The sequence below is a fragment of the Macaca mulatta genome, chromosome 2 (genome assembly GCF_049350105.2).
Source record: "Macaca mulatta isolate MMU2019108-1 chromosome 2, T2T-MMU8v2.0, whole genome shotgun sequence".
In the NCBI taxonomy this organism is placed as follows: domain Eukaryota; kingdom Metazoa; phylum Chordata; class Mammalia; order Primates; family Cercopithecidae; genus Macaca; species Macaca mulatta.
This window is the reverse complement of record NC_133407.1, coordinates 37,242,152-37,266,303: the sequence shown is the minus strand read 5'-3', so window position 1 is coordinate 37,266,303 and position 24,152 is coordinate 37,242,152. Positions and strand designations below refer to the sequence as shown.

General features: G+C 40.1%; 1 protein-coding gene across 2 annotated transcripts in view; it reads left to right on the top strand.

Moving 5' to 3' along the window:
• RYK (receptor like tyrosine kinase) overlaps nt 1–24,152 on the top strand; it is a 91,322-nt gene that overhangs the window by 27,490 nt on the left and 39,680 nt on the right. For both annotated transcript variants that reach the window (XM_015132118.3, XM_077991481.1), the window contains exons 2-6: nt 1,017–1,138; nt 11,965–12,064; nt 13,759–13,893; nt 16,054–16,107; nt 20,356–20,500. In XM_015132118.3, coding sequence (XP_014987604.2) covers nt 1,017–1,138; nt 11,965–12,064; nt 13,759–13,893; nt 16,054–16,107; nt 20,356–20,500 — 556 coding nt within the window. The remainder of the gene's footprint in view (nt 1–1,016; nt 1,139–11,964; nt 12,065–13,758; nt 13,894–16,053; nt 16,108–20,355; nt 20,501–24,152) is intronic.

The window sequence follows — 24,152 nt, the reverse complement described above, 5'->3', positions numbered from 1 at the left end:
GCTCGAGCTCACTGCCTTCTTGGTAGGCACCAGAATTGAGCTAGAATTTAGTACATTTGTTTTGTTTTTCTTTTGTTTTTGGATAACTTTTTTTTTTTTAACAGTAACTGTTGATTTGCCACTGAAAAGTAGTGTTTAAATTTTGCCTTACAAATTCTTATTTTAACAAATTAAATGAGTTTTAAAGAAAAATATTAAATACAGGTAGGATAAAAGAGTGTGACAAAATTGAGAGCCTGATACATTTGGGAGATTGCATGTGCCCTGGTTGAGAAGGTGGTATGGGAGTGAGTGAAACTTGGGAGTCACTTCTCTGGCATTCCAGGCTCTTCATTTATTTTTGTTTTGTCTGTAGTACTAACCTCTTGGTTAACAAGTGTTTATGTTTTGTGCAGAGAGCTGTGTCCTGCAGATACCGTGAAAAACATAGTGTTCTTCCCTTTGTAGTCTTGGTAGGCAAGACAGCATGTGCCTGCAAGACACCTGGTGCAAGTGTGTACCATGGTAAATGCTATCAGAACAGCAAGGACCTTGTGTTGTCAGAGGAAGCAGAGGTCATCTCTGGCTGGGGGCTTGAGGCTTGGCTCAGGCTTACATTTTATCTGAGGCGCCTTTCTCCCTTTCATTTTGAATCTCCCTTCCTAAGTCTACATAAATTTTTTGGGAAAAGGAGCATTTCTTTGTAGCTGTTACTCTAAGAAGCACTGTGTCCAGAAGAAAGAACATCACACTGGCCCTCGGAAGACAGAGTGGCTGCCAGAGTTCTAGTTCTAGCACACCTGTTTTCGGCTGGATAACTGCTTAATTGTTTCAAGTCTCAATTTCTTCATCTTTCTTGGTGATGATAAAACCGTGTGTCTTTCTTGCTTCATAAGGCAGCCCATGGGAGGGCCATTTGTGATGTTCATTTGCTTATCAATATTATCTTCACTCTATTATTTGTATTTGAAATACTGATAGGGATGATTCTGAGGGTATTTTAAGTGTTTAATTATTTTTTTCCTATTTTTTTCTAGGTCTTGATGCAGAACTTTATTATGTGAGAAATGACCTTATTAGTCACTACGCTCTATCCTTTAATCTGTTAGTACCCAGTGAGACAAATTTCCTGCACTTCACCTGGCATGCGAAGTCCAAGGTAAGAGAGTGACTAACCACAGACATCATGACAGGGTCACCCAGCCACAGAGGCAAGGGCTGTGTTTGAGGACTGGGCTGCCATCTGTACCGAAGGGTCGGCCGGTGATGCGATATAATAGTACTGAGTGTTTTCAGATTTATATTTCAAATACTTGGCCTATTCCTCTAAAATTTCTCGAATCCTTTAAAACGAAGGTGGCTGTCATTTAATTGATTAGCATATGACACTACACTTACATCCTTTTAGGCTCTTCAAACAGAGATCCAGACCTAGCTTGAAAAGGGTGAATTTGGACCCAGTGATGACAGTGCTGCTGTGGTGAAATGATACGGGTGTAGGGGTGGGGATTGGTAAGACAGGCCTTTTAGACATGTTGGACAGAATGGATACAGTTCTCCCACTCATGGAGAAACGGTTTAAGAAAGGTACAGCAGATGCAGCCACCCATGTGTCCTGTGGCGAGGCTTGTTTACTCCTAAGGGCTAAATCCAATCACTTAAGAATCTCTCGCCTGGGCTACTTGTTGCTGAATTCTTCACATTTGCTCTGACTGCCTGGGTCCCTCAAACTTAGTAAGTTTTCTCCTAAGTCAGAGAGTCGGAGGCTGAGCCTGGAGGTGCCTCCTATACCCAACCAACTTAAGTTTCTTTCATCGACTTTGTATATAGGCTTTTGAATAGGATTTTATTTAGGAAATAAAAATAATCTTGCTACTATAAATAAGAATACCTATTGTAGAGTTGTTTTTTAAAAAGTATTATAGAGTAGCGTCTGTCATGATATTTGCTGCAAGTTATTTAAATTGGCCACTTTAATATAGATTTTTTTAAATCTTCATTTTTTTTCTACTTAGAAAACAACAATGATTTTTGGGAAAATTCAAATATTACAAAAATGTTTTAAGAACTCTAAGACTAGGCCTGGCATGGTGGCTCATGCCTATAATCTCAGCACTTTGGGAGGTCGAGACAGGTGGATCACGAGGTCAGGAGATCAAGACCATCCTGGCCAACATGGTGAAACCCCGTCTCTACTAAAAATATGAAAATTAGCCAGATGTGGTGGCGCACACCTGTATTCCCAGCTACTCAGGAGACTGAGGCAGGAGAGTTGCTACCCGGGAGATGGAGGTTGCAGTGAGCTGAGATTGCACCACTGCACTCCCTCCTGGGCGACAGAGTGAGACTCTGTCTCAAAAAAATAAAAAAGAAAAAGAACTGTTAAGACTTTGTAGTTCTGTATTCAGAAGTAATTGTTTATGGTTTGGTATAACTTCTTCAAGGTCCCCTTTTTTTCCCTTTTTAAACAAAAAAGGGATTTTTAGATGTGTATGTTGTATAGTACTTTTTCCCCTACAGAATAACTTATCTAGGCATCTTTCTTTTTCTCTCACTCCTTCTCTTTAGTGGTTTTATAATATGATATTGTACGGATGTATGCTATATTGCTTTCTGTAAAGTACCTCATTGATGGGACACATGGATTTTTAATAGCATTTTATTATTTCAAACAATGCTTCCCTTCACTGTTACATAGTTTCCCTCATTTCATTTTGTAGGCAAAATCTAGGTAATGGGATGATGAAAACAATTGGTAGTTCATCTTTTATTGATGTTTCTACCTTTGCTATTTCTTTTATTTAAAAATTTTTCAACCTTTGCTTTTGATGAATATAGAAACACAGAAAAAAATGTGTTAATGTGTATCCCTGTGTGTGTATATGTATATATATGTGTGTGTATGTATATAAATATGTTAAGAACATCTTTGTTCAGAAGTTTTTGTGCACTTATGGCCTTATTTCTGAATAGTAAATTACTGCTAAGAGGTGAAATGGCTAGCCAATGCGTGTGCGTGTTTAAAACTTTGAAAGGTACTGCCAAATGTACCAGTGAATAAGTGCTTATTTTTGATCTTCATTTCCTAATACCAACATTTTAAGTATACTTGTTTGCCTTCCAATCTCCCTCTCCCTCCCGCTCCCCATATGTCAGTGTGTATTTTCTAAGAAAAAGGGCATTCTTTATACGACCAAAGTACAATGATCAAAACCAGGAAATTTGACATTATTATGTTATTATCTAATCCACAGTAGTCACATTTTGTCAATTATCGCAACAATGTTCTTCATAGCCTAATTTTTACTAGTTGATGTCTCTTAGTTCCCTATCAGTCAGGAACGGTTCCGTAGCCTTTCTTTATGTTTTTTGACCTTAACATTTTTGAAACATATAGGCCAGTTATTTTGTAGAATGCCTCTCAGTTTGCGTTGTCTGAGGTTTCCTCATGATTAGATTCAGGAATATCTCTTTGGCAGTGATACCACAAAGGTGCTGTCCTTCCCAGTGCACAAGGTGCCAATTTGTCCTGTAACTGGTGGTGGTGACTCCGAACACTCTCCTCACCAGATTTCTCCCGTTGAGTTTTTCCCTTTATGATTAGTGTGTAATTTGTGGGGAGATAATTTGAAACTATCTTTTAACAAAATCTCATTCCTCATCACCCTTTCAACCTCTGCTTTTTGCGTCTGTTTTTGAAACTAGTTTCGTATTTCAGCCTGTGCTGTGGTGAGGGCAATGTGTTTCCTCTCCCTGGAAGAGGTCAGACCTACGCTGGATAACCATTCAGTAAGGCTGTTGTAGAAGGAATTCAAATATTTCTGGAGTGGTTGTTACTGAATTTTAAGTTCCCTTGCAACTCTGAGGTCCAGTGTTTCTATGAACATCTTTCAGGCAGAGAAGCTTCTTATATTCTCCAAAAAATTGATAGCTAATTCTTTGTTATTATTCTTACCTTTGATGTTGATACATATAAAAACAAATAATAAATGTATTTCGAAATGGTGAAAGGTTTATTAGAGAATTCTGTTCTAGGTGCTTCTATTGACTTTGAGCAGAGTGTAAATATTTCTGGGCACACTTAGGAAAAAAGAATGCTGATATGAGAAGGTTTCCTGGGCAAGTGTATGGGTAGTGATTTGTGAGTACAAAGGCAATGTGGGAAGTGGCAGTCAGGACTGAACAAAATAAAACCTTCTTATACTGATTCCTTTAAAACAGTTAATATACACTGTTTGTTATTTGGAGTGAGCGCAGGGCCCTGACATTGCTGGTAATGGGTGTCTGAGTCTTAGGAGCCTGTTACAGGAGGATATTGGAGTGGGAGAGAGCAGGTAGGAGGGGCTCAGGTGAATATATATGTTTGAAGGGAAACCTGTGTTTGTGTGGTACATTTTGGGTTAGGAGAAGCCTTGGTATAGCTGTAATTGTACTCCCATATCATTCACATTATTTTATAGCGCATAATTTCCAAGTTACTTCTTTGGCAGGTATAAATATCATTGTTAGTGCACATTTGGGCTGCCACTGTGGTATGATATGCTTTGTGAGGCAGAAGTTTCCTTATTTTTTTGGAGGGTATGACCATTTATTTACATGTCCAGGCCAGAAATGTAGAAGGGATCCTAGTTTCCTTCTCCTACACTTTCTAAATCTAGTTGATTCTCTCTAATAATTACATCTTAAATTCATTTCCTACCTCTCTTGTGACCCAATGCCTCACCCTTAGTTTGGGCCTTCATTGTTTCTTGCTGGGTTCAGAAGTGGTCTTCTAACTGGTCTCCTTTCCTCTGGACTGACCTCTCGTTGCACCCTCCACAAAGCCACCCTAGGCTTCTCTGTTGCTACCGGAATAAAGCTCTTGGTTTTGTAAGAGGCCTTTATGGTCTGGTCTTGGCCTTTCTTTTCTGCCTCCTGGATATCTAGCCAGTCATTTAGTGTCATTTTTTTCTGTCTTGGAATTTCTTGAATGCTCTTTGTCTGTCACAGTGCTGCTGTTTGCCACAAATGCCCTTTCTTCATTCTTTACCTGAGTAACTCCTGTTTATCTCATAAAGCTGTGACCTGGTGTCACCTCTCCTCCAGTGTGTCAGGTGCCCTTTTCTGTCTGCACGGTGCCCTTCTCCTCTCTCATAGCCCTAGTTATACTTTAAGAATATTATACTAGTTTGATTTTCTTTTCTTTCTCCCTCCTATATGCTGAGCACCTTAAAGGGTATCCTCTGTGCTTGGTATAGCACGTGGTACTTACTGCAGAAAAGATGTGCAGGTAGAAGCCACAGGGCCTGGCTCAACAAATGGGGAACTTCTGAGCAGTTGGGGCTTTTCAGAGTTGGAAGGTGTGGCTTTAGGAGTGGTGACTTTCCTATTTCTGGAAGTGTGAAAACATATAGGCTGGGTACACTCGACAGTAATTGCACAAATGGGATGTTTCAGATATTTTACTCTTAATAGAGTGAGGTTATGAGTTTGGAAAAATGAGTGGGTTGAATATAAACCTAAACTGATTTATACCTGTAACAGGTATAAAAATTTAGAGGAAAGTAACCATCTTATAATTTTTTTTAGTAAAAAACTAAGGAAATATGTCTGTGTTAATCTAGTTTCAGGCTTCAGGCACTATTGCAGTTCCCAATTCTAGGTAATAATCTCTGGTGATTTTAGCACAGTTGATTACGTTTATTTATTTTAAAAATTAATCTTATGAGTAGATAATATATGCACATAGTAAAAATTTAAAAAGCATAAAGGGTATACAGTGAAAAGTAAGTCCCCTACACCTTCTGGTACCATCCCTGAGCAATCCAGCCACTTAGGTCCCCTTGCCTGAGTCAGCCAATGTTGCCTGATTCTTGTCTTTCCTTTAGAAATAGTTTGTGTGTATATAAGCATCCATGTGTATATGTATATATACATCTTTCAACAACTAACATACCACATACTTTTCTGCAGTTTGCAGAGCACTGAACGATATCCTGGTCAAGGATCTCTGTCACTTGATACAGAGTTGTACTTTTTCCCCCTTCAAATGGCTGTATTATTTATTATTATACGGTTGTACTTTGGTTATTGATCAGTTCCTGTGAGGAAATTAAGACCCAGATTTGGAAAGGGACTTGCTTAAGGTAGGAGAAGTAGGGTTAGAGGAAGCAGAAGATAGAGATGACCTGAAATGGGAAAGTCACACATGAGGGCAGGGGAGGCTTGATGAAGGGTTTGTCACCTGATCGTTTAACCCTGAGGTGCAATCATGAACTTTCAGAAGGAAACTTTTCAGAAGGAAAATTAGATGAAGCTCTAATTACTTCATCGGAAACCCTCGGTTCTTTCTTTAAGGTTTTGCCAGAAGACGAAATATTTGCTTCCAGAGATCTCCTGGCTCCCTGGCATATGTCAGTTCAACATTGTAGATATTTTAACATTAGTTTTCCCATATCACAGCTTCTGGTAATAGTGTTTCTCAGTGTTTACGCGGTTTTGTCTTGCCGCACAGATTGTGGTCTCTTCAGGGGCTTGAAGCTGTCTTACTCTTAGTGCATAGGTCACACATGCCTTAGCGAGTGGTCAGGAAAGACCATTGTGTTAATTGCATTTTGAGCTGGGAGTAGAACTCTGGTATTGCTTCTTTTTCACAGGACCACACACTTAAAAGCAGGCTACTGAGAGGCTTTAACAGATAATTAGTTTCTTCTGTATTCCAGCACATTCCCCAATATCCAGGAAAAACATGTAACTGTGTCTGTTGAGTGTCAGTAGCTTTTTTTTTTTTTCTTTGAGACAGAGTCTCACTGTGTCACCCAGGCTGGAGTGCAGTGGCGTGATCTCAGCCCACTGCAAGCTCCGCCTCCCGGGTTCACGCCATTCTCCTGCCTCAGCCTCCCGAGTATCTGGGACTATAGGTGCCCGCCACCACGCCAGGCTAATTCTTTTGTATTTTTAGTAGAGACGGGGTTTCACCATGTTAGCCAGGATGGTCTTGATCTCCTGACCTTGCGATCTGCCCACCTCGGCCTCCCAAAGTGCTGGCATCACAGGCACGAGCCACTGCATCTGGCTGTCAGTAGCTTTTTAGATACCTGAAAAGCAAAAATTTGCCAGGATGTAGCAGAATATTCCCACTCCCCACCCTCACCGCGTGGCTGTTCTCTGCTTTCAGGAATTCATCATCATTTTCTAGGAGTTGCAGGGAACTTGTCCAGAGTTCCAGCAGACACCGCTGGAGGCCAGCGGCTGTGTCCTGTGCAGAGTGAGGTTTCTATGAGAAAGGCATTACTTCTAGTAAGTTCAGAGAAATTAGAGGGCTATTTAGCTGTAGACAAGTGTATTCACTTTAAATCTGTACTCTCTGTGTTCCAGAAGGAAATGGCTTTACTTGCCAGCTTCCTACTTGTAATTGCCATTTGTTTCCAAGTAAGGGAACATAAGCAAAAATGTTTATTTTTCAGTTTATTCAAATGTTTATATTTTTGGTAGTTTCTGTTTTTTTTTTGTTTTTTTTTTTTTTTCCTTTTCTTTTCTTTCTTTTTATTTTTTTTCCTTTTTTTTCTTCTTTGAGACTGAGTCTCACTGTGTCACCCAGGCTGGCATGCAGTGGTGTGATCTCGGCTCACTGCATCCTCCGCCTCCCGGGTTCAAGTGATTCTCCTGCCTCAGCCTCCCGAGTAACTGGGATTACATGTGCCCACCACCATGCCCACCTAATTTTTGTATTTTTAGTAGAGACGGGGTTTTACCATGTTGGCCAGGCTGGTCTAGAACTTCTGGCCTCAAGTGATCCACCTGCACTGACCTCCCAGAATGCTGGGATTACAGGTGTGGGCCACCAGGCCTGGCCTGTAGTTTCTTTTCTGAAGTATTTTGGCTCACTCTACACCCTGATAAACAACTGCGGTTCAAATTGCTTTGTCCCAGTAGACTGTACATTTAACTTTTGAGCAGATCTGTTTCATTAAAGGATTATTGGCAAGTGAGAGTCCTTACAGATTGATACATGCCCAACTAGAGAAAATTGGATTTCAATAATTGGCAATTTCTTCTCTAATCCCAGAAACTGCAGTTTTAAAATTTATATCCTAAAGACTACAGAGGGAAAAGAGAACTACCTTGTGAATGCCCCCCATTTTTAGACAGTTCCTCAAAAAAGGAGCCAGCAAGCAGGCATCCGCAGTTTCATGCTTCATATTCCTCTAAGCTGCTGATAACGACCAAAGGGGCTGCCTTCTCAGATCTCCTCCTCAGCCCTTTGCACCTCTGCCTGTGCCCTCACTGGCCAGCTACACTCACAACCTTGTGTCCCTCCCTTCTCTCCTCCTTTTCACCTTGCCACACTGAAATGCTCAGGTGCCAGTCTTACCCCTTTTTTAACTGCAGTTAGCGCCCTGGACCCCTTTGCTAGACCCTCTCTGCTTCCTTAGGGGTTCTGGTCTCTGGTCTGCTGCTTCTCTCCTTGTGATAACTGAGACCTGTGATAAAGGAGACAGCAAGTTTCTGGGGAAATAGTAAGTGTGGCTTTGAATTTGTTAAGTTGGAAGGCTGTAGGATAATTAAGTAGATTTGCCTAGTAGGTAATTGGACACTTGGGAGGGATTGAAGATAAAAGAGAGTGAGAGAAATGGATGATTAAGATATTCTGTCAGTGGTGAAATGGGCTAGAACCTAGTGTACTAGGAGAGAAGGATTTACATTTGGAGAGGAAAATGGACCTTTCCTTGGGAGTGGAATGAAAAGAATGGATGCTCTAACAGATCTGCCTGGGTGTTGAAAAGAAAGGCGAAAATGGAGTTCCTCTGTGCTAGTGGAAAGGGACAAAAACATTGAGTGTGAGGAGGCGGGGAAGGTCTGTAAGGTTGGAATAAGACTAGGGAAGAGAGGGTCAGTGAGGAAGGGATTGCTGAGCGGAACTAAAGGCCTCCCCTGAGACTGGAGGTCATAGTTGTGTAAGAGCTCCTTCTCTGTAGGATGGATTTCCTTCAGCAGTGCCGAGCAGCAGGAGTAGAGTAAGGGGTGGTCAGGATGCTGGAGCTGCCCTTTGAGAGTTTGGAAGGAGTGAACCAGCTGAAGGTGCCAATATGACTGTCAGTAATGTTGCCTTCTTTAGGGCTTAGGCTGTGGGAAACATAAAACTAGGTGTTTGTGGCTATACTGGAGAGAAGGGAAGTGGCTTTAACTGGCTACTGCATCCTGTTAGGAACACAGCTCCTGGCTCATAAATGTGCCTCATAAACTTTGGCTGACTTGGAGTGATGGAGTCAGAACTGGTTTTGTAGGAATCAGAGGTGGTGATGGGATCTTTGATAGAATGGCATTTTTGCATTTGTTTTGGTTATGAAGTAGTTCTTTAGTGTGTCAGGATATTGAATACTGAATATTGAAGCCAGGGAGAACATAGCAGGACACCAAGGCCTCTGCGAGTCCTGTGTGGGTCATTGGTGTTGATGGCATGAGAAGTAGCCATTATGAGTAGAAGCTGTGAGCTTCAGCTGGGCACGGTGGCTCACGCCTGTAATCCCAGCAATGTGGGAGGCCAAGACAGGTGGATCACTTGGGGCCAGGAGTTCGAGACCATCCTGGCCAACATGGTGAAATCCTGTCTCTACTAAAAATACAAAAATTAGCTGGGCATGGTGGCGTGTGCCGGTAGTCCCAGCTACTTCGGAGGCTGAGGCAGGAGAATCGCTTGAACCCAGGAGGCAGAGGTTGCAGTGAGCTGATTATCACGCCACTGCACTCCAGCCTGAGTGACAGAGTGATACTCGGTCTCAAAAAAAGAAGTTATGAGCTTCAGAGTAGAGGGGATTTGCATGAGGGCATGAGGAAGGGATGTCTGGGAAGGACCTAGTGATCCTAAAGAGTGTTGACCCTACTGTCTAGGCCCTGAGGGTCGGGTGTTATAGGAACTGAATGATAGAAGAACAGATGACTTCTGAGAAAGCCAGGTTGTGGGAGGAGGTGGGAAGACATTTGTGAACAGGCAGAGAGTGTAGGAGGTTGCTCTGAATAGGGAGGTTCTCAGAATGGGGGAAGAAACAGAAGGCCTGCAACAGTGTTTTTGACAGACCCAGGAGGTCTCGTGTCAGAATCCCTGGGGCCAGCAGTGGGCTGATGATTATGAAGAAGGGCAGCATGGCAGTAAGGTGGCTGTTCTGGAATGACTGCTGATGCCGCTGATGTCTGCATTGATCAGAGGAGACTTGTGCCAGGCTAACAGTTAGGTGTATTACGTTAATGATCCTATTTGATCCTCATAACATGTATTACCCTCATTTTACAAAAAATGGAAACTCAGAGAAGTTACTAATTTACCTGAGGGTCACATGGTCTCATGGTTCCGAACCCAGTTCTTGCTGGCGGTGCTGGTTTCTTTTGTGCACCTACCCTTCATGTATAGTCCTGTTCAGAGAGAGCATGGGTGTAGGGATGTATAATGAATGCATTCTTTGATGTTGTATTGCTGGAAAGCTTGCTCATTCCCTGCCCAAACTTGCTTGACTGTGGCTCTGTAGCACCCCCTGGTGGCAGCAATGGTATTGTGGTATGCTAAGGTGAATGTGAACACTTTGTAGCCAAGGTACCTCTAAGTCACTGATGTGCTGCAGCAAGAACATTTCCTTTGTTGGGAATGTGGCACTTATCAAACACAGCCTTTAACAGTTGTTTATGTACCTATCTTAACTGCAAAGGAAGAGTTTAATGTTTGTATATCCCTACAGTGTTTAGCTAAGAGACTTTAAATACAGTGTGAAAGGAGAAACCCCAAGGGGAATCAAACTCTAGATTGAGCCCTTCTTATTCACGGGTAACAACGCCTTCCACCGTAGCCCAAGCATAAGGGCCATCCCTTCCCTTATATATGGGATGATACTCTTTCCCTCTTTTCTTTCATCTTTATTATGTACCATTTCATTAGCTTTATTCACCAGCATGTATACATATTTGAATATCTCATCTAAAAACGAAGAAAGAAAAGCTTTGGAACACCCCCCACTTCACCATCTGTCTCCCATTCTTCCAGTTAAGTTTCTTGAAGAATGGCTTATCGAATGTCTTTCTTCCCACTCTTTTCCCAACCTGCTGCCTCATGGCTCTGCAAATCTCAGTCTGCCACCAATGACACCTTTTGTGACCACCAAATGGCAGAGGGATACCATACGTATCAAGAACCTGTGGGCAGGGCAGAGAGTGATGTGAACTGTAGGACCTCATTGAAGGTCTTGATGCTGGCAGCCATTCTGAATTTCAGCTATTGCTTTGCAGTTTAAGCTGCTTCTTTCATGAACTCTCCATAGCAACAGAGCCATAATTATTGATGTTGATTGGTTCTATTAAGCCGCATTGGGTAGGCCAGGTATTGATAGATAATATTGGTGTTTTAGAGATGTTTCATGGGTTGCCTTTCTTCCCTCTGGATTCTGAATCACTTCTCAAGTTAAATGGGGATCTAAATATGAACTTCCTTTTTGGTGGGAGCAAGACTAGAGGATGTGACTTAGATATTCTATGAGAAATCTACCTTGGCATCTGCTTATTGTGTGAGTGGGTCTGCAGAGCAGACCTTCTTCTACCAGCCACAAGGAGGCCCTCCGAGCTTGGCTTTCATTTATCAACCAGAGAAGACATTGGTAGCTATTTATGGTCTGTCAGTTACATATCTCACCGCTCTGGTTCTTCACATCTGGCTCTTCATGGCCTCTCTGTCAGTGCTGCATAGTCGTCAGCAGGATTTCTGACCCTAGATGGCAGGTTTTATGGAAGAGTGGTGGTCCTGTTCTGGACATAAAATAGAGGGTGGCTTACTGGATTGAATTTTTATCCAACTGAAAATTCTTGGGACTATTTCTGACAATTTGGATTTTTTTATAGCTAGATTATTTGTACATGTGAAAGGCTCATGCATTGATTAGTTAATGAGCTAATTAATGAAGTCAAGCTGATAGTATCTTTCTTCTTATCACAGGTCCGTTTTGCTTATTTCTGTCTATTTTACAGGTTGAATATAAGCTGGGATTCCAAGTGGACAATGTTTTGGCAATGGACATGCCCCAGGTCAACATTTCTGTTCAGGGGGAAGTTCCACGCACTTTATCAGGTAAGTGAGTTTCTTCAAAGACAGAGTTAACATACTTTTTCAACTGCATGCCCTGTGTTCCCAAAACAGAAGTTTAACTACTGATGAGTAATGTGTATTACTTGATAGGCATAAGATGTGTAAGTACTGTGAAAAGTAATTTTTGTAAATATTTGCACTGTGTTCTTAAACCATTCTCTCTTTTCTTTCCTTCTAGAACTCTCTGTGCTCAGCCCTCCCTCTCTCCTTTTCTGCATTGCTGATACTTACCTCCACATGAGTCCCTGTGTCTGATCTCGTTTCGCTTTGATTAGGCACCACATTCCACCCTGTGGCCCAGATGGTCTTTGCATGGTCATATTTGACCCTGTGACCTGAAGCCCATCAGTGCCCTCCACTCCCATCAGCTGAACATTCCAGACTCACCACCTTGTGTCCTGGATCCTTTACCATCTGCCCCTGTCTGCCTGTCTAGCCTTGTTGCTGCATTTGCCCGAGTTCTAGCAGTTCCAGACTACATGAAGTTCTGATCTTTAAGCCTTTGCATGTGCTGGTCTCAGTATTTGGGATCATCTTTTCCTCTTTCTGCTTGTGAACTCCTTTCTATTAATCCTACTCATTCTGCAAGACTCAAGATCTACACTCTTTTTCCTGCCACCTTCTCTTCTTTCATTTGTTAACTTCTATTCTTCCTACCCCCTTGGAACCTTATATTTAACTGTTTTTGCACTGATTACATTATCTAGCAATTCCCTTGATGCTTAGCATAGAGTATGGCGCAGGATAGGCACTCAGTACAGTCAGAGTAAGTGAATAAATATCTTATTTACACCAATTTAACTACTTTTGAACTAACTTCTTAGGCTCTTTAAGTTGTAGTATTTGTAAGAAATGGAAATTTTTAAAAATTGAAAGTATCAGCCACAATAGTGTTGTGAAACTTTTTCTGGAAGTCATATTCACTGTTATCAGTCACATACATTAAGCTTGAAGAAAGCACAGGAAGGCTGCTTAAATTTTTGTGGGCAGTAAAGGAATTTAGAAATGCCCATATCTTTAATGCACTCATACAGATGGTAGAATGATATATTTTAAATTTGTAGGAAAAGAATCTTAAAGATTGGGGAAAAAATTATATGCACTGAAGTCTGTTATCCCATTGCTACAGTTATGAATTAAAATCAGTTTCTATTGAGAAAGGTGTTGTTTTTAAACTCATAGCTGAGAATTGATCAGATTCATTTACAGGTTTTATATTTAATCTTTTTATGAAGAGCAGACATGCTTGCATTTTGGTGGTGAGTTGTCTTTCCATTTGATCATGTAATTTCTGTTGTTACTACTGCTGATGTGTCTGCTAAGGTTTGCCTGATGATCCTTTAGCTTTAGTGTATTGGAATAGCAGGACTTATGAGACAAAGTGATATATTAAAAACGATGAGCAAAAGTTGAAAACAATTATCTCTTCATTGATGTCTTGGTTTGTTCTTTAATACTAACTTTTATATCCACAATGAATTAAATGCTTAATGTCTAGAGGTGTGGTAGCCTGAAGATTTCTAAAAACTTCTGTTCAGTTACTTTATTTAAATGTATTATTTTTAGTTTTCTTGCAGCAAAAATAAGTAATTCTAAAATGTTTAAAAGAATCATTTTGGGGCATTAATGGTGATTTTTAGAAAATGTAAAATATTTTTCTTATCTTTTTTAAACAGTGTTTCGGGTAGAGCTTTCCTGTACTGGCAAAGTAGATTCTGAAGTTATGATACTAATGCAGCTCAACTTGACAGTAAATTCTTCAAAAAATTTTACCGTCTTAAATTTTAAACGAAGGAAAATGTGCTACAAAAGTAAGGAATTTATTTACCAAAATATGTTTTACGTATATGTGAGAAGGTGAAAAATAGAGTTTGTTGTTTTTTCACAGATTTGATTATGACCAACTCGTGATTATAGTTGCAAGTGAGAAAAGAACACTGACAGATGAAGTTTTGAGATAATCCCAGATAGTTGGTAGCCAAGAATCTCACTCAGGCCTCATTCAGTCCATGCTTTCTCAAATCTTTTGTCAGAATTGCTAAGATGTTTTCCATTAGGAATAGTGCTAAAATGATTGAAGAGGTAAAGAAATAAGAAAAATCTGTTGGGACTTCTGAGTAACTATGTTAATTGTGTTTCCCTTATCAAGTTACTTTTATGCAGAAGCATTGCTCTGGGGTGAAGACCTGGGTTGGAATGACAGCTCTGGTCTTTTCAGGATATTGGTACAAGTTCCTTAACGTCTCTGAAGCTCAGTTTCCTTCATCTGTAAAATGGGCATAATACCTGTTTCAGAGGTTTGTTGTTTTTACGATTCATTAAATCTAGCCTAAAACTTAGAATACCGTATGTGGGTACTTACCAAAGTTAGTTTTTTTTGGTTTTGAATTATCAACTGAAGAAATCAGAGTGGATATGAAAGAGTTCCAGCATGCTAGGTCATAAATCAAAGAATTTTGGAGTTCTCCTTACAAGTTTAGTTCAACACACTCACTGTAAGTTCCATAAAGCTAAAGTGACCCAAGTTTACAAGGTCACATAGGTAGAATTGGTTAGTATCTAAGATGGGGGTGAGGGGAAATCCTTAAAAAAACCTCCCAAACCCTGAGTGCTTACTATGTTTTAAGTGCTTGACAGATATTACACCTGTTTAATCCCTACAGCAACCCTATGCAATGGGTTCTGTCATTGTTGTCATTTTCAGAAAAGGAAGTTGAGCTTCAGAGAATCTAGCTTGCCAAGATCAGATGGCTAAGTGGTACAGCTAGGATGCAGACCTGTTCTGTCAGTCTCTTTGTTAAACTGTCTTTTAATAAATTTCCCAATTGAAATCAGTGCTGAGTGTTATGAAAACACCTAAGGCCAACAAGTGAGTTGTAATGGCTAATGTCTGGGTACATGCCAATAAAAAAGCTTCACTACATTTGAATAGACATTTTAAGAAAGAAAAGCTAGCATCTTTCAGCTTTAGTGTTTTGATACAATTTTCAGTTCTACTATATTCAGTTATGTACCAACTTCCATGTAATTTTAAAGACAAAGGAGATTTCAGACTCTTTAGTCCAGTGTGGTCATTATATGTTTGATATAAGGAGATTGGACCCTAGGCCACCTAGGCTACCACAGCTAGCCAGTGAGGAGTATAAAACATTCAGTTCGTGATCCTCAGAGAGATGGACATGACTGTACCATGGTGCTTCATGTTACTCTTAAAGGCAGAATGATAACCAGACTTGGTGTGGCCTCTGGATCCCACCAGTGCTAATATCTGCTAAGGTTAATGATCAACTGATACTCAAAATGATCATATACCTTCTCCATTTTCTTTAATATGTGTGTGAAATTAACATTAAAATTCTGTGTTGGAGTAATTTTCTATTCTGTTTTAGACTTAAGTTTTTCTCTGGCCCTCTGTATTTATTGGTCATGGTTTTGGCCACCCTAGTCACCCAGTTCAGGCTCATGACTTTTACTTTGTTATGTGATCCTAATGTTTTTATTTATCTGGTTTTCCAGCCTACTATATTTAAAAAACTGTCTGCAACAGAAAACATATCTGTACCATATGGAATGTTAGTAGGTGTTACTAGCAAGAAAAGTTTCCTTTATCATATGAGGATGGCAATTATGGATTAGACAAGTTTTGTGACCCCATGACTCCTTTTAGTCTTTACATTCTAATGTTCACTGTGAACCTCCAAAGAGACACTATAGTATGTGGCATTTCCCAAACTTCTTGACCACAGGAACATTTTCATTGAGCATCTAGAAGTAACACCCATTGGCTAACAGTGGTATAAAATATAGATTGATGACTGTAGTGGTGATTATCGGAATAGTAACGTAGCTTTCATTATCTTGCAACAAATACCTGTTGCTGAGTTCCAGCAATGTTCTGATAATTATTGTAATTAAGGATTTTCATGGAAAAGAGAATTTCTAAAGCATCATTTATCTCCTTTTAAATTCAGAACTTGAAGAAGTAAAAACTTCAGCCTTGGACAAAAACACTAGCAGAACTATTTGTAAGTGTTAATGTATTATCTTTATCCATTATTAGAAATGAAAAATGGTTGACTGCATATAAACATGATTGCATGAAGCTTGGAGGCCTCATGGTTTCCAGTTTGTCAAATGATAATGACACCATGCTGTTATTTTGCTGGTGCTTTGTAGACTGGTGGATAGGTCATGAAACTTAGAATATTGACTATTTTGAGAACTAAAATTTATACGTATTTTGTAACAAGTAAGCTAAAAAGTTTTACAAGCAAGAATATCGTATTTTTGAGTAGTCCTAATTAAAGTATGACCAGGAAATATATGTAAGATCTTTATTAGCAGAGGGTTAGAAAATCTGGCTTGCAGTCTAGACCTAATCTTAAGCTAATTTCATCCAGGTGAAAGTGTAAGCTTAAAGATATTATGTTACTTAAAACTACAGAGCAGATATGTGAAGTAGATTTTTATTTTTTGGTATTGGTTGTGTTTAGATACTATTACAAACTTCTTTTTTTCTTTTCTGACATGAAGACATCATTGGGTCTTACTCTTCTTGGGGTTGTGTTAATAGCAGTATCTTAAAAGGATACTAGATTCTCTTCATGCAAGTAGACTTTTAAAAAATTGTTTTTCGAAAATTTCAAGTATATAAAAGTTCAGAGTACGCTTTGATGAACTCCACGTGCCCATCCCCCAACCTCAGTAATGATCAACACTTTGCCATCGTTCTTCCATTGATTCCCTCCTTTTGTGGTGGAGGAAAGTATTTTCAGGCACATCCTAGGCATCAGATTATTTCACCCGTAAATATTTCAGGGTGGATCTCTTTTAAAAGGGCCTTAAAAAAAGAAAAAACCACAGTCACCTAATACCTATTCATTTTGATTTGTCACATATAACGAAATTAACAGCAGTTGCTTAGTATCTCCAATAGATAGTCCATGTTCAAATTAACCTGATTGTCTTAAAAATGTCTTTTTTTCCCCCCTGAATCAAGATCCAAATGAAGCCTGCACAACTGTTTGGGTGATATGTGTTTTGTTTTAATCAGAAACCACCAACCCTTTTATTAATATTACTTGTTTATTGAAGAAATTATATCATTTGTCCCATAGAATTTCCCACATTCTGCATCTTCCTGAAATCATTGAACATGTTTTTTTTTTTTCTCTCTCTCTCTTCTGTAAACTGGCAGGTAGATTTTGCACTTGATTAGATTTAAATCTCTTTGGTAAGAATAGTCTATAGGTGGTACTCTGTGCTGCCTATTTTGTCTTTTCATCACCTTGGGAGGCACAGAGTATCTGGATGTCCCAAAGTAGAAATTTTTTTCCTGTAAAATAATGTGACATATTGTCTACTTGCTAGAGTATTTCTGAAAAGAAAGAAAAAAACATTAAAAAAAAGTCACTGTTGCCAAAGTTTACTTTTAAAATTCTGGTGACTTTGCCCATTTCTTTTATGCTAGTAGGATATTACTTCTCACAAAGAGCAGTATTGCATATTCTTGGCCTCTGTCTGTCTCTTCCTTGCTCCCTCTCATCTTCCCACCTTTTCTGTTTATTCAGCCACCCAACACCTATGGAGAGTCTGTGGTGTGTTAGGTGGTATGACTGAAGCAGAGGACTAAACTGTGAGCAAATAGACCCTGTCCTCGGGGGTTTATAATGTAGTGGGAGAAATAGACAAGGCAATAGGCAGTGATAACAACATAGCATGGCAAGCTATGATATGGCAAGCACAGGGGGATTTGGGAACCCAAGGATAGCTTCCTGAGAACAGTGACAGCTCTTCTGAGAGCTGAAGGGTGACCAGATGGTGGCAAATGGGGAATGGGAAAAATGCATAGGGAAACCTGGAATTTGGAGGTAATTGAGCAGGGTACATCTAGGGGGATCTGCCCAGCAGAGCTGTATCCTCGGCTCTGCTCTGGAAAGTATTTGGACAGCGCTGCTAACACATACCTCCAGAATTCAGAATTTTTTTCTGCCCCTCCCAAGACTGAATAGCTTTCCCATGGCATAAGGTAATTCTTGATGAAAGTCATGCCTTCATTCAGGCTACAGCCAAGTCTAGCTGCCCTAGAAGTCATTTGGTCTCTTTGCATTAATCTGTTCTGATTTATTGTTTGTTGATTGAAAGTTTAAATTTTAGAAAAGTTTTATTTTTCTTATTTCCATGTGTTTTTGAAAGCTATAACTTTTATCTTTTATCCCAAAGTATCCCCAGAACTCCAAACTTCTGTATCTGTCAATTTAACATCTATGCATGGAGATATGAGGTACCTAGTTAGTAGACTAGGTACTCCAAATTTAACTTGGACAAAACTCCTGATTTTCACATCCCCAACCTGCTTATTTTTATCTTTGTAAAGGTACCCTTATCCAAGCTATCGCTTAAGCCAAAACTTTTCATTCTTCTTTTTCTTTCTACTTTGGTACAATCCATTTGTAAGGTCCGTTGACTGTGTTCCCAAATCCATTTACTTCTCATCTTCACTGTAACACTCTTGTTCAAGCCACTGCTCTCTCCTCGAATTACTCTGGTAACCTTCTAACTCGTTCCCTGCTTCTGCTCTTGCATTCTTCACACATCATGCAGTCATTTTTTGTTAAGTGGCCGTGTGAAATTGCTTTGCTTGAAACCTTGCAATGATCCCCCATCTCATTTAGGATAAACCCCAAATGCCTCAAGTTTTGTTCAGTAGAGTTATGATGTGAGTACTTGTGATCATATCTTGCATGAATCTCCAGGCACACCAGTTCTGCTTCTGTTTGCATCTTCCACTCTGCCTGCTTCTGTCATCTGTATCTTTGTTTCTGTGTGTTTTTTCTCAGTTTGCTTCTGTGTGTGTGCGTGTGTGGCTGTGTCTATGTCATTGGGTTATTTTCCCTCTTGCTGAGGCTTTCTGTTTGTCTCTCTTTCTTATTTATTTATTATTTTTGAGACGGAGTCTTGCTTTGTCGCCCAGGCTGGAGTGCAATGGTGCGATTTTGGTTCACTGCAACCTCTGCCTCCTGGGTTCAAGTGATTCTCCTGCCTCAGCCTCTTGAGTAGCTGGGACTATAGGTGCACACCATCAGGCATGGCTAATTTTTGTAATTTTTTTTTTTTCAGTAGAGATGGGATTTCACTATGTTGGCCAGGCTGGTCTCAAACTCCTGACCTCAAGGGATCCACCCACCTCGGCCTCCCAAAGCGCTGGGATTATAGGTGTGATCCACCGCGCCCAGCCTGCCTCTCTTTTTAAAATAATAGAAAGCCGAGTATCATTTTATTTAATGAATAGAGTCTTTAAAAACAGAAAAGCAAAACAATTTCTGTTACTCTCAAAAAAGAGTAAATTTTTTTTTTTATAAACTTGTGGACCCTTCTGTCACTCAGTCTTCTGTGAGTCAGTGGTCTCTGGCAACAAAGCGATGTCTGATCCCTCTAACCCAAACATCATTGTTGAAGGGATAGGAAGAATATATAGATCTGCACTGTCTAGTATGGTGCCTGCTAGCCACATGTGACTTTCTAACTTAATTACAGTGAAGTCAAATTAAAACATCAGTTCCTCAGTTTTACTAACTACATTTCAGTAGCTTTAGTTGTATTTACATTTGAATGCTTAATAGCCACAGGTGACCAGTGGCTACTGTATTGGACAGTACTCTAGAGAACATTTTCGTCACTGCAGAAAGTTCTGTTGGACAGCACTGCTATAGTATATTTTATGCACTGGTATGTGTGTTTTATGTATACCATTTGTGAGTGACTATTATACTCATTAGCCAAAAATTCTATTGAAAAATTCTTTTATTTTTTTGAGTTGTAGTCGCACTCTGTCGCCCAGGCTGGAGTACAGTTGAGCGATCTCGGCTTGCTGCAACCTCTGCCCCCGAGGTGCAAGTGATTCTCGTGCCTCAGCCTCCCGAGTAGCTGGGACTACAGGCGCCTGCCACCACGCCCGGCTAATTTTCATATTTTTAGTAGAGGCAGGGTTTCACCATATTGGTCAGGGTGGTTTCAAGGTGATCTGCCTGCCTTGGCCTCCCAAAGTGCTGGGATTACAGGCGTGAGCCATCACACCTGGCCTAAAATATCTTTTTTAAACTACAACAAAAACATCAAAAAAATTTTGTGAACTTACACCAATATGCTACTGGTAACTGATCTTACTAAAGAATGGGCACGTGAAAAGAACAGAATACTTATTTGTGTATATTGGATCACAAAGCAGTCATATTTCTTTAAAAAGCTAAATGTGCTTTTTGTTTTTATTTCAGATGATCCCGTACATGCAGCTCCAACCACTTCTACGCGTGTGTTTTATATTAGTGTAGGGGTTTGTTGTGCAGTAATATTTCTTGTAGCAATAATATTAGCTGTTTTGCACCTTCATAGTATGAAAAGGATTGAACTGGATGACAGGTATTGTACACATTTTGGGAAAGAAAAAAAATGAAAGCAGTTATTTGGATATGTGTGGGAGCCCGTACATACCAATGCGCAGTGGTGCGGGGGAAGGAGGGAGGATGACCAAGCCCCAGCCAAAGGAAAAATAAGATGACCTAATCACTGTCTCTGTGTTTCTCTGATTTTATTTTTATTTTTTAAAAATTATGAAGTCAGAAATTTGTTTTTTAGTTGTTGGGGAAGAAGTGGAGAACAAGTATGTTTTTTCTATTCCCTTTGACATGACTCTACTTCAGAACATTGCCTTTTCAAAATAGCCCTGTTTCTTCCTTCTAGCTCTTCCCTTCATCATTCTCCCAACCTTCTCTTCCTGCCTCCATCCAGTAAACATTTATTGTGCACCTGCTCTGATTTAAACCATTGGTTCTCAACCTGGTTACACAGTAGAGTCAAGGAGAAGCTTTTAAAACATGCTAGTATTTGGGTCCACCTTCCAGAGATTTTGATGCAAGTGGTTTGTGGTAGTATTTGGGGATCAGTATTTTTCATAAAGCTTCCTGGATGATTCTAATGTACAGCCAGTTTGAGATATACTGGGTTAGATACTATGCTGAGTGCTGGGAACAGACAGAAATAATGATATACTTCATAGTTTCAAGATTTAATCTTTTGCATTAACCTGTAATTATAAAAGTATGTAATTTGATGACTGTGATATGTATAGTAAAGTGTGTGAAAACAAAAGGTGCTTGTCCAGCCTCAGTGAGTCAGAGATGACAAGGAGGACATTATAGTCAAGTTAGGGTGAGAGGTACAGATGGAATGATAGGTTTATTTTCATAACACACACTTCTTACTTCCCTCCTCAGTGATTCCCAGTTGCTGACTGAAGACATGCCCCAGCTTTGTGACTTCTTTGAAAGCCCTCCTTTATGTGGAGATGTATCACCATACTCTTTGAACCTTTTCTCCTCTTCTTGCTGTATCCTTACTTGCGCTCCAGTCAAATGATTACTTATTCCTCACTTTTGCCCCACACTTTGCTCTTCAGGACTTTTGTTCATTCTTTCTCCTTCCCATAGGCCACCTCCATGCATTTTCCACCAGTCCATACTTGGTCTACTCTTCAAATTCCAGCTCCATTGCTGTCTCTTTCATGAAGTCTTTCCTAAGCCTCCCAAACACCCATTTCTCTTTGTCTCTGTCTCTCTCTCGTAGCAGTTATTGTACTTTTTCTTCTATAATTTTTTGTGTGATTGTCTTACCTTTAGAATGTAAGCTTTTTCCAGTTAGGGAGCAGTGTGTCTTACTCCTTGTTGAGTCACCAGTCCTAATTGGTCTTAACATACAGCTGGGAGGCATGTTTGTGGCATAAGACTATGAAGGGGAAGGGAGCTGACTGGATTCAGTACTTGCCCCTAAGTACTCTTTGTCCCCACTGTTTTATTTTCCATTTCTGTGTGGAGAAAGAGAAAAGGGATACGAATGAGAAGGAAGTACATATATGATTTGTTTCAGAATATGTTTTGTGTACATGGTGGTGGTGAAGTTAGGTTTAGATTTTTACAGGGGAAGAAATGGCATTTGGAAGCAATTAAGGGAACATTTTGATAGGACTTTGAGAGAGGATACAGGTAGAGAGGTGACTGAAGAGTATGACATTTGGAAGTCAGTCTTGATGTACCCAGAGAGTTTTCCTTGAATGCCTGCATGTGTGCTAGGGCTGTGAGTCCACATAGGCCAGAATTGTGCAATAACTTTCAGATTCCGTGGGGCATCTACCTCTGCCTGCTGAAATAATTAGTTACCATCCATGAATTGGTGGTCCAGTTCTCTATAGTTTTCAGGCAAAAGTTTCCAGGCATTACTTCAGTAAAACCAACTTATATTATCACATGTTTTCAGAGCATAGCCTAGTGGTCAAGAGTATGGACTGTAGAGCCAGACTATCTCTGTTCGAAGCCTGGCTGTTCTGTTTACTAGTTTTATGGGCTACATGGAGTAAGTTATATAGCCTGTGTGTGTCTCAGTTCTCTTCTGTAAAGCAGAAATACACATCTAGTTAGTTAGGTATGTTGTGAGGTTTTAATGAAATAATACTGTAAGCTCTTAAAACACAGTGCTACGTATAGTAAATGGCATTTTTATGACGTTTTTAATAAAGCTGCAGTATGCTAGTAGTGATGGACAAAGTTCTTCTTCAACCCTTTTCTGTTCTATTAACAATTATTTATTACCTGCCAGGCAGGCTAACAGTGGTGACCAGAAAGCTCCCATCCAGTTATCCAACAGCATTTAAGAGACATCTGCTGCTTCTCACTCTATATAGGGGCCACTGGGATTACCATTTATTGAGTGTTTTCTGTTTACTAGTACTGTTCCAGGTACTTTATATATATTATCTTAACACTCACAGCCACCTAGAAATAGGCTTGAAGAGATTAAATAACTTTTTCAGGATTGCTCTTCTAGGAGCAGGGCAGAGCAGGTGGGACTCAGTGTTGTAATAGCTATATATTAATAATCCACTATTGTCATTGCATAAAGCACTTGCTCTGTGCCAGGCACTGTTCCCTGTGCTTTACATTCATGAACTCCGTTAATCCTCACACAGTCTGGTGAGGTTGGTTGGAGCCCATGGCTCCATGGAATTCCTTAGAAAGGGATGGTAGTGTTCTTCCATTCCAGGCACTTAGGAGCCACTGCTTGTTATGAACAGATCTCCTTAGAGGCAGAGAATTAACACTGCCTGAGATGTGCTCATGCCAGGGCAGTTGGAGCTCATGTGTGTGGCTTTACCTCTCCCAGCACTGCAAATTGATCTTTTCAGTCTCTGTGTTATGCCAGATGAGCCTGTCCTGGATAAGCAGAGCTTCTCTTTATATTCACCCTGAAGTCCTGCAGAAGGGTTGGTCTGCAGCGTGTCTCTACTGTAGTCTTTCCCTATTCGTTTGTGACTGTGGGAAAGTTTATTGCTCCTTTGTGGGATGCTTGATTTTTCTCTTCCAGTTTCCATTGTCCCCACCACCGCCCCCCTGCCCTTACTGGTGATAGTTTCCCTTTAAAATCTTTTATTTTCTATCTAATGCCTAACAGTGTCGGACACATAGTAAAATACACAGTAACTATTTGGCTGAACAACCAATGAGCAGAGGGAGGAAAACAAACATTTTGTTATACCAATCATTCTTTGTTTTTTTTCACAACGATTTGTGTCAAAAATGACCATTCTGTCTGGTTTATGTTTTCTGTTCCAGGGAAGTGTGGTTTTCTCTGGTCATTGATTGACTTAGTATTAATTGAGCTCTTACTGGGGCTCACTTTGGCCCACTTGGGGCTTCTTGTGCCAGGCACTGGCTTAAGTGCTGGGGAAGGAGAGGTGAATAAACAGGCACTTGGCCTGCCTTTGTGGAGTTTATAGTCTGATTGGGTGAGACAGACATTAAACAAACAAAAAAAATCCCTGCTGGAATGTAGGGGTCACAATCTTTGTCTGTTGCGTTCACTGCTATATCTCTAGCACCCAGTACAGTACCTGACATGTAGTAGATACTTAATAAATATTTGTGGAATGAATAGATGAAGTGGAGTTACAGAGAAAAACAGAAAAGTACAAATTGTAGTAAGTGTTTTGAAGGAAAATTATGATCTTTCCCAAAGTTCTGAC